The sequence below is a fragment of the Cibotium barometz genome, chromosome 5 (assembly GCF_041138505.1).
Source record: "Cibotium barometz isolate CiBa-2024 chromosome 5, ASM4113850v1, whole genome shotgun sequence".
Taxonomy (NCBI): Eukaryota; Viridiplantae; Streptophyta; class Polypodiopsida; order Cyatheales; family Cibotiaceae; genus Cibotium; species Cibotium barometz.
The window spans coordinates 29,573,358-29,587,967 of NC_141050.1; the positions used below are offsets into that span (position 1 = coordinate 29,573,358).

At 46.1% G+C, this 14,610-nt stretch overlaps 1 protein-coding gene across 1 annotated transcript in view; it reads left to right on the plus strand.

Moving 5' to 3' along the window:
• The first annotated feature begins 728 nt into the window (after positions 1-728).
• The window catches only part of LOC147638333 (uncharacterized), a 31,407-nt gene continuing 17,525 nt past the window's right edge, over positions 729-14,610 (plus strand). The window contains exon 1 of the mRNA XM_086795530.1: positions 729-1,185. Coding sequence (XP_086651656.1) covers positions 1,116-1,185 — 70 coding nt within the window. The 5' untranslated portion in view covers positions 729-1,115. The remainder of the gene's footprint in view (positions 1,186-14,610) is intronic.

A 14,610-nucleotide genomic window follows, 5' to 3' on the forward strand; every position in this document is an offset into this window, starting at 1 on the left:
GCTTTTTCTCTTCCTACAGTATTTGCTGTTTGCAGAGTAGGCATTTGTAAAGCAAGTGCTTTGTCTGTAGACTTATATGTAGACAATAGGAAATACTAGGGCATTGCTAAAAATTTTGCAGGTACTACCTACTAGCAGCAGCTTTTTAGGAATGTTCATTAGTCATTTAAGAATGTTTTAAGCGGGCTCTCGCAAGAGAGAGAGAGAGAGAGAGAGAGAGAGAGAGAGAGAGAGAGAGAGAGAGAGAGAGATGCTAACCTGGTTTTGATTTTTTTGCAGGGGGGAGAGCGAGAGGAGAACGTAACAACCTGGAGTGTTCGATTGCAGGGGGGGAGGGAGGGCAGAACGCAGCAAGGAGCGCATGCACGAAGGAGAAGGCCAAGGAGGGAATTTGAAAGCAAGGCGGTGAGTCGCGACTTCAATTCTCCTACAACCCTCTGGCTTCAAATTCCCTTGCAACCTCTGCATCCGACGTGCCCTTGGAACCCCTCTGCATCCGACGTGCCCCTGCAACCTCTGAAGTCGACGGTTGGCAGGTGTTGCATGGCGGTGGACCCCTTTTTAAAAAAAAGTGACACGTGGCGATAGTAGAGAAGCCTTGTAATATATAGAGATGCGTTCGATTCTAGTCCACCACCCCTTCGGTGTTCTCCTCGCAAAAAATTGAAAGAAGAAAAAAAAGATGTTTGGGCTGAATGTGAACATCATAAACGAAAGAGACCCGTCCTGGTCCATGCATGTGTGAAGCTGGTCGATTCGTGTAACGCTAGAGCATGATTCCTCTCTTTCTTGCCGAATTCTCGCTTTCGCTGTTGTGGGTCCTAGTACATGCAATGGGTCTTCTCCTATTAAGAGACATGCACCCAAATTTGGTTGCATTCTGATGCATATTTCTGGGCTGTCATGCGAGACTTTACACGTTCATGAAGTTTGCAGACAGACTAGAGACAAGTGAGCGTAGAATGCAAAGCAAAAAGCCCATGGAGGGTGGCTTAAGCTTGTAATTAGGGGCCTGTGGAGGGTGGCTTAGGCTTGTTATCATGGCCCTTTGGAGGACGGGCCTAAGCTCTGTTTATGTTTTTTCCTCCCAATTGCTTTTAAAGCTGTAAATAACGATGGAGCCTTCTCCGGAAGATGTCATTCTGGAGGAAGAGATTGACCCCGATTACGAGCCAACAGAAGAAGGTAAGCAACCCAACATTTTTTATCTCAGTAATCAGGTTTTAATCAAGAGTAAGCAATCAAAGTTTCCCTTGTTTAGGTGAAAGTTTAACTTAAGAGCTAACAGTGAATTTTCACTTGTTTTTTTCAATAAAAATTATGCTCCTCCATTAGGCTACTGAGGGGTGGTGAGTAGGCACCCCCATATGGCATTTGCGGAGAGATGGACACGCTCTCCATGTGGCCTTTGCCAAGGTATGATCATGCCCTCTAATGTACGCTTCTCCATGTGGCATTTGCTGTGGGATGGTGATACCCTCTATGTAAGCACCTCCATGGAATTTGCTGAGGGATATCGATGGCACCTCCATGTGGCATTTGCAGGGGGTGGGCCATGGCGATGCTCTCCATGTGAGAGATGGAAATGCCCTTCATGTAGGCACCACCTCTCTGTGACATTTGTGGTGTGACATGGTTTGCCATGAAGAGTGGTTGGAAGTCATGAATGCAGGGGTGGAAACTACCATTCATTGATTTTATTGTAGCTCGGGTGGCATTGCCATGTTACGATCCCGAGGAGGTGAATATAGGAGCTTATTGACGAGTGATTGAAGCCATATGTTGGTTTGACCGACAGGTGAATTTAGCAATGAAGCATAGGTCACGTAGTTTGTGATATAGACACCTTCACACAAGGTGACTAGGAAGTCTTTCATAGTAACAGGAAACAGCTGTTTCCTAGCCAAAAGTTGTGGAGAATCTGTTTCTTGGGAGGAACCGTTTCCGTTTTGGATTCCCCGTTTCCTAATCTCACCTAAGAATTTTCCCACGATTTTCCCCTGGCAAGTTTTGATTTCCCCAATTTTCCTTATTATCTTCCAACAGTGGGACTCACTTACAGCTTGTGTTTCAAGGTGGACACAGCCTTTGATGTTAATCCAGATAAGCTGGAGCAATGGGTCAAAAAGCTCACTCTCTACTTTCAATCCCAGCCTTTTTCTGAAGCAGACAAGCTTTACCTTGCCACCATTAAGCTTACAAAGAGAGCTTTGCATTGGTTGGATGCTATGCAAAGTAGAGTTCAAAGAGAACTCCGCCCCCCCATCTCAACATGGGATGAACCTGGTACAAGCCACGGAGAAGCAATTTATACCCCTAGGATAAAAAGAGAAGATCTCCATATATGGAAATTCTTGAGGCAAAATCCAGGGCTATCTGTATCTCAATACATTGGAGCCTTTCATCAGCTCCTACTCACGATCAAGGGTGAAGAGAGTGAGGAGATGCTCACCATTGAATGCATAGGGAGTCTTCTCACAAACATTTAGGAGGATGTCAATATGTTCTGCCCTAGAAGTCTTAGTGAAGCCTTCCTCATGGCAAAGAGAGTAGAGCTCAAAAACCCTATAAGCCTCAACACCAAAGCAACTCTTCTACCAAGCCCCATGACAAACAACATCACAAGGAGAGTAAGCATCCAACCCCTAATGAGTGTGCTACACTTGAAAGGAAGACTCAATGTAAATACTCTGAGAAGTATGGACACACTGGGAAGGGGTGTAGGAGCAAGAGGAGGGCATCAACACATACAACTGTAGTTGAGGTGGACTGTGGAACAAAATGAAGTCAGCCCACATATCATTCTCATTCCTATGTGTGCAGCCATCAAAGGGAGGCTCTATTCATCGCCAGAGGGCAGGTCAAACTGAGCCTTGCATCCTTTCTCTTTGACAATGGTAGCCAGCTCCCCATTGTATGCTTTCTCTTTGACAATGGTAGCCAGAAGGATTTGGTAAACTCCAAGCTCATTCGTAGCTCCCCATCCAAACACCTTAGCATGGATGAACGAGGGTCACAGTTATCTCGGAGTTCTTTACGATGGCACCGGCAAGCATCTTGATGTTCAGGTAGCATCATAGCAGCAAAACTTAGCCATCTGTCATGGGCAGGGGTCCCTCAGGCTCGTTGACGTTTTTCTTCCCAATACAGACTTTATGCATGTCCTTGCCTCCACAAGTGGCATAGCTGCTTGGCCAGCCTCTATTGATCAAGTGGGATAAATTATCCTCAGAGGTGTTCACGGTGTTGTGTTCATATAGGTTTGTGAGGGCCTGGTGCTTCTTTGATACCCCCATACAGATACTCACAGGCTTGGCTGGCCTTAGATCAATGGGGAGCAAATATTGTGGCCAGTGCTCATGGGTAGTGTGTGTTGCAATGTGGTGTCGTGTTTGTATGATTGTGAAGTCCACGATGCAAATCCATTAATCCGAGATACCAGGAGCCTTTATTTATGGGCATACATGCATGCTATTTGCCATTTCATGTGATGGTCATATTTATGATCACTATTGGGATCATCTTTGTGGATGTAGCGTAGATACTAGATCTAGCCCTAAATGCATAGTAGAGGATGACGTTGAACTTGCCTCTTCAACAGAGAATAGATGGTAGGGGTGAGTTGGGTAGCCTCCCAATCACTCCTTTGCTGGTCTAGGCCTTTACTGAAACAGCCCCTTACTCTCAATGAACTCATGCAACACAAAAAAAACAACTGGTGAAGTGACCAGCAGCTCGCCTTGCAACAATAGCTCCATCAAGAGCATCCCCGAGCTAGAGGCTAGACCAAGACCACGACCATGCTTGTTGCTTGTTACCCAAGTTCCAACCTTGGCGTTCCATACCAATGAAACAAGTTGTTCAAGTGTCTGATTAAAGTCATGGCCAATGCCTTACTCAGGTCTTAATCTGTAGAGACTCCTCCTTGTCTAGGATATGCACTTATGTGAGGTAATAACTCACTTATAATATAGGGCTGGGTTATGAGTGTTACAACCCCACGGATCTCCTAAACACAAAGCACAAGTGATTAGTACAAACTCCCTAAGAGGGGTGAAGGCTAGCTTACCTCCCAGCTGTAGGTTCTATGCTTTGAACCACTCACGAGCTAGAGGCTAAGGTCAAACTCCCACACATCCATGCCAATCTACCCCATAGAGGCCTTCGGCATGCCGATCCACATGCACCTGAGTCTTGGTCTAACTCCGACAAAAGTGATGTTATGACAATAATAACCTAGGTTTCACTACACATGGAAGGGGGAACTAGAACATTAATATTTTAATGTTTTATGTGTGGTGCCCCTAGGCCTTAGTGGCCCCCAGGGAACTTTAATAATTATTAAAGTTGGGGCCCTAGGACAAGTTTGGGGAGGGGGCAACTCCACTTTTGGAGTGCATGCCTCTCTCTTGACTCTCTCTCTAGCTTTTGGGGAATCGTGCAAGCCTAAGCGTGGAAGAGAGGAGAAGCATCGTGGGACTGCTGGTCGACTGCTGTTTTGGGGTTTTTGCTGCTGTTTTTCTGTGCAAACCAGCCGTATAGTCCACGTGTGCAGCCCATACAGCCCTGTACGACTGCAAGTACAGTACGGCTGTCTTCTCTGCTGTAGGTTTCACTGCTGGTACAGGCAGCGCTGACAGGTTGAACTGTGGGCTCAGACAGAGGCTGTACTACAGGTACAACCGTACGGACAGCAGGTACAGGAATCTGTACGACTGCTGACAGGTGGCTGTGCTGCAGGTACAGAATTGTACCATCAGGTACAGTCGGATACAGCAGGTGCACCAGTAAACTGAGGCGACAGTAGTACTGTCCGTACAGTTCTGTACGGACAGATTCAGTCAGGTGTGCAGAGGTTGTACGGACAGGTACAACATCCTCAGTTGCACACAGTTTTTCCAAGAGTTTGGTTGGTGCTGAGAACAAGTGATTGCAAGGGAAAGAGTACAGACAGTCACTGTCAAGTGCAGACTGGTACAAACTGTTCCCCGGGTGTAGGGTCAGGCACTGACTTGGTAAGCTCTGAACTTGTTCATCTGTCTTTCTTTCCATTGGCTTATGTCTGTTGCAGATTTGTTCTATCTGGCCCCTTGTGAGAGGAGGGGTATGGCAGATTGAAAAGGGTGGAAACAGAGATTGGGACAGTGAATGTATGTTTGTGCTGAGTTGTGGAATCAGGTGCATGAGATATGCTAGATGTATGCTCAAGGCTGTCCTACTGAATGGTCTTGGCTGATCAGAGGGAAGCACAGAGTGTTGCTTTGAGACACAGATCTCTGTGTGTGAATCCTCTGTGCTAAGAGGTATTGTGGGCTGCCAGATTGGCCATACAGGTGTATTCTCTTGGCTGGTTTTGTTGTACTCAGCCTTTCATATTTTTGGAATTGAATAAAGAAATACCGCAAGGGGCGCCAAGCTTTGGGGCCAACAGGTGTCGTTTTATTTTCAGATTTGGGGCACTCTAGCTCCAATCATTTTTGTTTTCATATCTAGACTACAAGTGGAAGGGTGACTACTAGTCCACCGCACTTTGGGTTATACCAGAGGCCGGTTTCAGTGGCACTACTGTTGGCCACACGACTGTCGGCGGACGTTGAAGAACCAGCTCCCATAGCCAACTGCAATTGAGAGGTGTTCGTTACCTCGCTTGATGTGGCCACTTGTGATATGCCCACATCTTGCGAGAGAGCAATCTCATCTTGCGATCTGGTGAACCCCTTCGATTGCAAATGAGTGCGTGGAGGCATTTTGTCTTGAATAGTTCTCAATTTGATATGCAATCATATTTAAGAATAGTTCTTAAATTAGTCTTTAATCATGATCAATTATTGATTTAAATAAGATGTGATGCAACTACCTAAATTAGCATTGTATTAAATTTGCACAATCTCTTAATATTTAGAAATTATTAGGCCATTTATATTTTAATCAAAAGAAGTTTATCTCGAGAATTTGGATGATTGAGGACTTTGGGCGTTGAGGGCGCGTGAGGACCGCTTAAGCTTGAGAGCGTTGAGGGCGAGTGAGGATCGCTTGAGGGCCGCTTGATCTTGAAGGCGCTCGAGGAAGAGTGTTGAGGGCACTTGGGGAAGGGTGTTGAGGGCGCTTGAGGGCGAGAGAGGGCTTTGAGAGCGAGATAGGGCTTTCGTCGAGGGCTCACAAAGTGTGAGCCCTCAACGTTGGTTGTGCAAGCCGTTGCACAGCCACGCAGGCCACGCCGTGTGGCTTGTGCCACGTGTGTGGCACGCGGCACGACGCGTGTGATGTCCGATTGCGGGCATTACACGTGATGGTGTTGAACAATCCACGTGGCAGGCCATGTGCTCACTACGTGGACTGCTTAGTCCACGTGGCAAGCCATGTCTAGCCACGTGTGTCACACGTAGTGACATGTGGCTGTGAATTACACGTGGCACCAATGACTAGGCACATGTAATGGCTGTGGTGCCCACGGGGACTGCGCAGTCCATGTGGGCGCTACGTGGAGTGCGCACTCCACGTGTAATGTCCAAGTGCGGGCATTACACGTGGCTGCCACGCGTGGCACAACGTGGCGTTGTGCCACTCGTGGCCGTGTGGCTTGCATGCCATTGGCCACTCGGCGTGGCCGGTGGCATGCATGCGGCATTGCGGCATGTGGCATGCATGCCATAGGCCACATTGGAGTGCCCACAAAAGCCTTTCTCCCAAGCGCCCCCCTCCCCTATCCCTCCCCAATGTCCACCGCCCAGACCTTATCCCCTTTGTACAAAGGGAGTAACCAGCCATGTGTCCACTCTAGCTTGCTCCACAAAGCACCTGCCTGCCACCTACACTGGACAACTCACCACCTCTCTCCTCCTCTCTAGAGATTGGCGCCTCCTTCATGAGGGATGTTGGGCTGCATTTTCTGCACTTTTTCCTTCCCAACTCCATTTCCAAGCTTGCTAAGGTGTTTCTCAAGCTTCCAAGAGTGTTTCCGGATGCTAATCACACTTCTACACACTCCCAATGACTGAAATTTTATATTTACATTTATTGTCTTATTACGTTTATTCTATTTAAGTGCCATTATCCTCACATATGATCTTGGCATGTATATCACACATATGACCCTACTCTCAAGAATAGACTTCGCACATTAGTAGCTAACATTGTGCAATTATTAGAGAGATTTAGAGAGACAAATACAATCAATTTGCACTAATAGGTGATAACCTCTCTCTGTCCGTCACCGAGAGAGAGAGAGAGAGAGAGAGAGAGAGAGAGAGAGAGAGAGACCAAGAAAAAAACATATAACTATAAAACATGTTGAGAGATAAAGAAAGAAAGAGTAAAGAATAAAGACTTTGAGAAAATAGAAAATACATGAATATTGCCTGAAGAGTCAAAGCAGGAAAGTTGACAACAGCTCTCTTTATTGCTGTAATTTCTGGTCTTTTTGCTGAAAATCCTAATTTCAGCCCTCCTTTCTCAAGTTGAACCGTAGGGGAAGCTTTCCCAAGGTTCCCTTCATCCTCTTGAAGACTGTTGTCGCGAAGAAATGCGACAAATCGAAGATCTCATCACTCCAAGGACTTCCATCGCGAAGACTTCCGCTGTCATTGACTCTACTTGCAATTGGTAAGCTTTTATGCTTAAATATGGGAGCAAGTAGCAGGAGGGAGGAACCAGATTACAAGATCACATACCTTGTGTAGTGTTCTCTTGTCCTATGTGCTCTCTTGCAGATTGCTGCTACCATATGTTGGTGGAACAATAGAGAGCACATGGTAGGGAACATGGGCACTTGAGAGGGCAGTGTGGGTTGCAAGTCTACATCGACAACCACTTGTTTGCAATACTGTATTCATATGCATTGGTATGGAAATCTGGTCAGAAATGCCCATGACACTATGAACTTGATTCTGCCAAGATCAATATACTTTATTTGAGGGAGGGGTTGGCCATTCCGGCTCATTGTGTGTCTCTTGTCAATTTAGCAAATTACTTCTTGTATTTGAGCAAGTGTCCATAAAATCTTAGTGTGTTGATTAGCATTGTGTTCAACCAAGTTACATTGGTATCAGAGCATACGGTTCTCTTTCACTTCTATCGTGAGAGATGATCACCGTGACCACTAGCTATCTCTACACTTAGAACATTATGGGCAGCTGAAACTGGCCTTTAGAAACTTGACGGGCGGTGAAACAAACACTCGCACACAAAACACTTTAACTCCTTTGAGGACCCGGAAAAGGAAAATAAACAGCGGGAGCTAGAGTGCTTATGCAAATAATACAAGGACACCGATGGGCCCCAAAACGCAGTGGCGCCCCTTGCGGTATTTCTTTATTTGATTATAAGAGAGCTTTGATTACAAAAAGGCTGGAAACTCAGCCATCAAAGTAGAACCCTTGAAGCCTGCAAAGACCCTGCATCATGGCTTCTTGTCCACTCGGCATCCATAAACAAGTCCAGCCATTGTTCACATCGAAAGACTCTCTCACATGAGTCCTCCATACAGAAGCTTTCCCCTTTGATCAGGGCTACCACATCTATCCATAGTCTCTCACCCTATGAGCAGCATACATCCCGATACTTCCAGTGCTCCTGTCTCACAGCAAGGACTCTAATCTGTTTCCAAAAGAATACTCTCGTTATTATAGCACAACATACCATAGAGAAGGGGCACACCTGTTGTTACGACCTTGTGTTTTTCTCTAGACAACAAGGAGGTGGGCACGGGCACGGGATGGACAGTGTGAACGGCATCAATTTGAATATGAAAAGGAAACCCATATGTGGCCAGCCCAAGTGTGAAAGGGGACAAAAGGGATTTTGAGTTTATAAGGTTTTATGACCTTTGATAATTAAAATAATTATTATGTTTGAAGGCATGCGTTTTTGCTATTGCTTTTAGTTTTTGGAGAAAAAGCAGGTGGAGGCGCCTCTTTATAAAGGGAAGGGTGGCGGATTCCGAAGCATGGTCGTCGTGTGGTAGCGTGTGGTATATGCGGGCGCATCTCCTTGGAGCAGGCCATGTGCGGGCGCCAGGCGGGCTGCAGCCAGTCGTGCAGCTAGGCGGGCGTCAGGCGGGAGACTCTCTGCAGCTTGGAGCAGGCCACATGCAGGTGTTGGCGGCTGCGTGTGTGGAAGCAACCAGCGCAGGTATATCAGCCAGGCGGCTGCATGTATGGAAACAGCCAGGCTTTTCCGGCTCTCTCTCTCGGTGGTGGAAGGCGGCTGCAGGAGAGGAAGCGCACAAGGCGACTGGTGGGCTGGATGGAAGCGCAAGGGTTGGACTGCTCTCTCCCTCTCTCTTGGATGCAGGTGGGCAGTTTGCAGGCAGCCACAGAAGCGCACAGCTGAACAGTTCTCTCTCTCTCTCTCTCTCTTTTGGAAGGGGCATAGGACTATAGGCGGCCACAGAGGTGTATGGCTGAACAGCACGCTTGACTCTCTCTCTCTCTTGGAAGGAGGCGAGCTGAAGGAGGTGCCGAGGGGCTAACAGCCAAGAGGTTTCTCTCTCTTTCTTCGCGAGCACGTGGGGTTGCAGGAAACGCACAGCCGAGAGACCTTTTCCTCTCTCTCTCTCTCATCATGGATTGCAGGCCTTGTTTTAGAGATTAGGATACAGAGGATCAAGCTAAGATGCACGGGATGATGTTCTTGGAAGAGATGTACGGTTCCTCTTCGTCTTGGACTTATGTGTATTCAGGGATTGCTTGACACGTCCTCTATCTTTCTCTCTTTGGGTTTTGGCAATCGTGCTTGGACAGTATATCTATCATGGAAACAGGACATTGGTTTTCGAGAGGAAACATGACTTTGGTATCGAGGAAACAGGCCTATGGTTTATGGGATACAGGTCTTTGGTTTATCGGATACAGGTCTTTGGTTTCATGTGGAAAGCATGTCTTTGGATTCATGTGAACAGGTTGTAGTTTTCTCGAGGTTACATACAAGCTGTGACTATAGGGGAGGACATATGGCTTGGCACAGCCCTACTGCTGTTTGAGAAAGGGTTTGAGGGATCCATAGTAGAGATGGAGAAGACCTTTTCAAGCAGGGAGATGTTGTAAAGGTGTGCCTTCTCTATGGAATGCTATGCTGTAATAACGAGAGTTCTTTTTTTGGAAGTCCTGGGTGAAACTATAAGGGATCTTATTGGTGGAGGATTCTACAAGTTGTACTTTGTACTCAAATTTTGATCAAGTAAAGAAATACCGCAAGGGGCACCACTGCGTTTTGGGGCCAATCGGTGTCTGTGTTCTTTTTGCAGGAGCACTCTAGCTCCCCCTGTTTGTTTTCTTTTCCAGGTTCCCATGAGTGATGAAGTGTTTTGTGTGCGAGTGAGTGTTTCACGGCTCGTCAGATTTGTGAAGGCCCGTTACACCTGTACAACACCTCACTGCTTTGCTGTTCAATCTCTTGTAATGTATACACATTCTCCAGGTGTTCTCCTTCTTTCTCCTAAGCAACACAGGTGCACCCCAAGGTGATTTACTTGGACGGATCTGGCCCATCCTCAAATAATCTTCGAGTTGTTTAGCCAACTCATCTTCCTCAGCTTGGCTCATCCTGTAAGGTAGAATACTGACAGGATGAGCACCAGGGATCAGGTCAATACGATGATCTACTGCCCTTTCAGGAGGTAAACCCGATGGCAGTTCCTTAGGAAATACATCTTGAAACGAATCAAGTATCTTCTGTAATTCTTTGCTTTCAAATACACTTAATTCATTGACATCCATAGAAGGTATGAGAAATGAAGAAAGTGGAATCAATACACAATGGAAAGCAGTATACAAAGAAGAATCCATTATATTTCCAAAATCAACTATATTTACAAGAGGTCCCTGAGAGGGATGTATACAATCACCTAAAATACTATACTGGGTGTTCCTATATGTTGAAAAGAAAAAATATGACTAGACCAATCTATCTGGACTTGAAGAGTCTTAAACCACTCAACCCCTAAGAATAAGTCTACATGTTCTAGGTGCATAATATAACATTCCAGAGTATCTTTGTAGTCCTGAATCCGGATTGGTAGCATCTCCACCTTTCGATCCCATACTTGCCGACCCGTAGGTAGGCGTACCTCAGGTATGATCGCTGGGCGACGTATCAAGACTCAATGTCTGCACAAGTTTGTAGTTAACAAAGTTGTGTGAGCTGCCAGGGTTTAGAAGAATGTGGATTCTATGGCCGTTCACTTCTCCATAAACTCGGAGAAGATCATGCAAGCCAAAAACTTTAGAGTTGAACAGACAATCAGAACATGTACTAGGGCGAGAAAGTACAGTAATAGATGTACCTGTCAAAGACAACTGGTTAGCTGCCTTTGGCTTGGGTCCTACTTTGATCTTTGCACGCTTTCGCTTCGGGCACTCGTTACGCATGTGTCCCTTTTCTTCGCGGATGAAACAACGTCCCTCCTTCTTGAGCTTCAAAGCCTTAAGGAGTCGTTTCTTCTTCGCTGGTGTCGAACTGGAATTCTTCGAAGGTTGGTCTGTTGACTTTCCTTTAGTCGTGTTAGCCATTGGTGCGGAGAACTTTCTTTTATGCTTGTTCACATGCTCGATAACGGGTTTAGACTTGAAAGAGACCATTGTATCATCATAGATACGAGCTGAATGAATGGCCTCGTCCAAAGTTTTCCATTTGTTATTTTTAACCTGTAAACGGTATGAGTCGGGTAAACCGGCTACGAAGAACCCCAAAAGAGTTGTGGGATCCATCTTCGTAGCTTTCATCTGCAAGTCTCTAAATTTCTGGAGGTAGACCTCATAAGTGAGGTAGGTCATGGTCAAAGCAATAAACCGGGCAACAACATTATAATCATCCTCTTTCTTGAGGAATTCTTTCTTGAAGACGTCTTCGAATTGTGCCCAAGTCGTTGGTTTAGGGTTGAGTTCCTTCCACCAAAGCAAAGCTTTGCCTGAGAGGAAACCTGCTGCTAGCTGGATCTTTTTCCCATCGTCATATGGTTGGAACTGAAAATGGACTTGCCACTTATGTAGCCAAGTGTCGAGTATCTCCTTGGTACGCTGCTTTTGCTCGCCCCCGAACTGTTCCGGAGTAATGTTGGGGCCTAAAGCAGATGCCAAGGTATCCATACCCGAAAGAGTAGATAAGGTAGTGGTCAAAAGAGAGACGAAGTTATGCAAAGTCTGCATTTGTGCGGCGATTGTGCTTCACGTTCCGAAGAAGAAGCTTCGAGAGCAACTTTAAACTCTTGGAAATCTAATTTTGACACATAATCATCGAAAAGATTGGCATCGGTGTCTTCCGTAGCCGACAGGCCTTCACGTTCGCTAAGGGACTCCAACTCGGATTCTTGGGTCGACATCTTGAAGAGAGCAAAGGGAGAGAAAATTCGAGCTTGAGAGCTTGAAAACTTGAGAGATGTGTGGCAAGAAGCCCGCTTAAGGGGAATATATAGGCTTTCCCAAAAAACAATCTTGAGCTTTTGCTTTTCTGTTTTTTTTTTTGAATATATATATATATATATATATATATTCTGTTTTCTTAAAAAAAAAACCTTTAAGCATTAAGTAGGTTTTATAAACCCTTTACTAAGGTTTAGGAAAAAAAAACGAAAGCATGAGAAAAAAAAACTCCACGCTACGTTGCTTTTCGCTAAATCCATCGCCCCTCCTTGCCACCCGTCGGACTGCGAGTATACGCCTGTAATCTGCCGTCGCCTGCGCACGTGTTTGGCCGCCTGCATCTAGGCTTAGCCGCCTACATTCGGTTGAACTGCCTGTCGAAGCTGTCGACTGCACACTTGTGCGCCTGCGCCGCCTACGCATCTGGTGATGCCCGCCTATACAGACTGCGCCCACTGCCCGAGTACAAGACCCGGCCAGCGTTTGGAGATGAGCACCCGCCCTGCGCATACAACAGCAGTTGGCGACCTTCTCTCTCTCTCTCTCTCTTTCTCTCTCTCTCACAAACAAAAGCCGACATGCTTTTTGTTTTCTCTCAACTGTTCATACGGCTGCAAAAAGCGCATCTAGCCTTCTTCTTGCTAAACAAATCAACCCTACTAGACCACCATCTCCATCATCACGGGTTTCTTCAATGAAAAAGCAACATACTAATCTGAAAAAACAACAGTATGCATAGAAAAAACAGCAAGCTTCTTGAACTCGTACCTTTTCTTCGACCTCATCTTCTCTACCTACCGACTTGCTTCTTCACGAGGCATGCTCTCATACCACTTTCAAATCCCCAAAGAATCTCCTCGTAGAACGCTCCTGGTACGAGACTTGAAACCTGCAAACAAAACAAACAAACAAGACGGGGGTGTAGGCCTGACTCACCTCCCAACCTCGACAGCCGTGGGCGAGCCCACAAGACTTGGCTGTCCCCACCGAGCCACGAGTTGAGCTATCTAGATGGACGTACCGACCAATCTCTACCTCGTGACGTCCCATACCGCCACGAAGCTACCCTCGCAGGCCTCGAGACTGCTGCCGGCCTCGGCTGCATGAAGCATGTGCACGTCTGCACTAGATCCAGGCTCCTGACCATAGAGCTCTCAGAAATCACGTGAGACTCTATATGACTAATGACTAACCTTGGTCACCCTTTTATAGGCTCTTGGCCGGTCATCGGGCGTCCGTACTTGGGGGCCTGCCCATTCGTACTTGGGGGCCCGTCCGTTAGTCTATCCCTAACTTAGCTCGCCGATTGTGACTAACTCTCTTAATCTCTCCTTAATTACTCCTTAATGCCTTATTAACTGAAAGGACACCTGTGAAGGGTCACACCCTTACACATGGGTCACTATCAAAGGACATGTCTATTCATTAAAAGGCACACCCCTAAGTCCAAAGGACATAACCGTTGACTCAAGAGCCACACCCCTTCCCAGGGATGTGTCTCTTCACTTGTACCTTTTCGGCCTCTATATTTAAGAAAGGCCCCTGTCTCAATGCAAAGATCTCAATCTTTCTATTAGCATTTGTCTTATGTTTGTTAATTAAGTCTTAATTATGTTAATAAAACTATAAAAGCTTTACAGTGGTATCAGAGCAAACTTTTTCCCGCCCTGTGAGATGCCCAAACCCTAACCCTAACCCTAACCCTAAAATCAGTCCAAACCCTAATCCTGAAATCAGCCCGCCCAAACCCTAAAATTGGATGTAGCAAGTGTTGAATGGAAGAGCAGGAGAGAATGCCCGATTTAATTTTACCCAATTTTGCCAATTTTGCTTGATTAAGCATTTTTTTCCCAATTTCATTATTAAAAAAAAAAACGATGGGAAGCAGAGACTCACACTAGGGTTCCATCGAAGTGCTTGTAGGCTGCCTGTCCTCTACGGATGGTCTTGAGCGCATCCTTTCGGGCTGAATCGTTCTCCCAGCCAAGGGGTGCGACTTTACTTAATGCTCTTTATATTAATCCAGGCAAAAGTGAATTCTTCAAGACATCCTTGGAATACCTTGGACATGTTGTTTCAGTAGACGGAATTTCCGTGGATCCAAAGAAAATACAGGTTATTGTCAATTGGCCAACTCCCACAAACATCCATGATGTTCGTTCTTTTCTGGGACTTGCCAACTTCTATTACACAAAGGATCATCGATTTTCCGAAATAGCTGCTCCTCTCACTGAACTTTTAAAGTCTGCTCCTG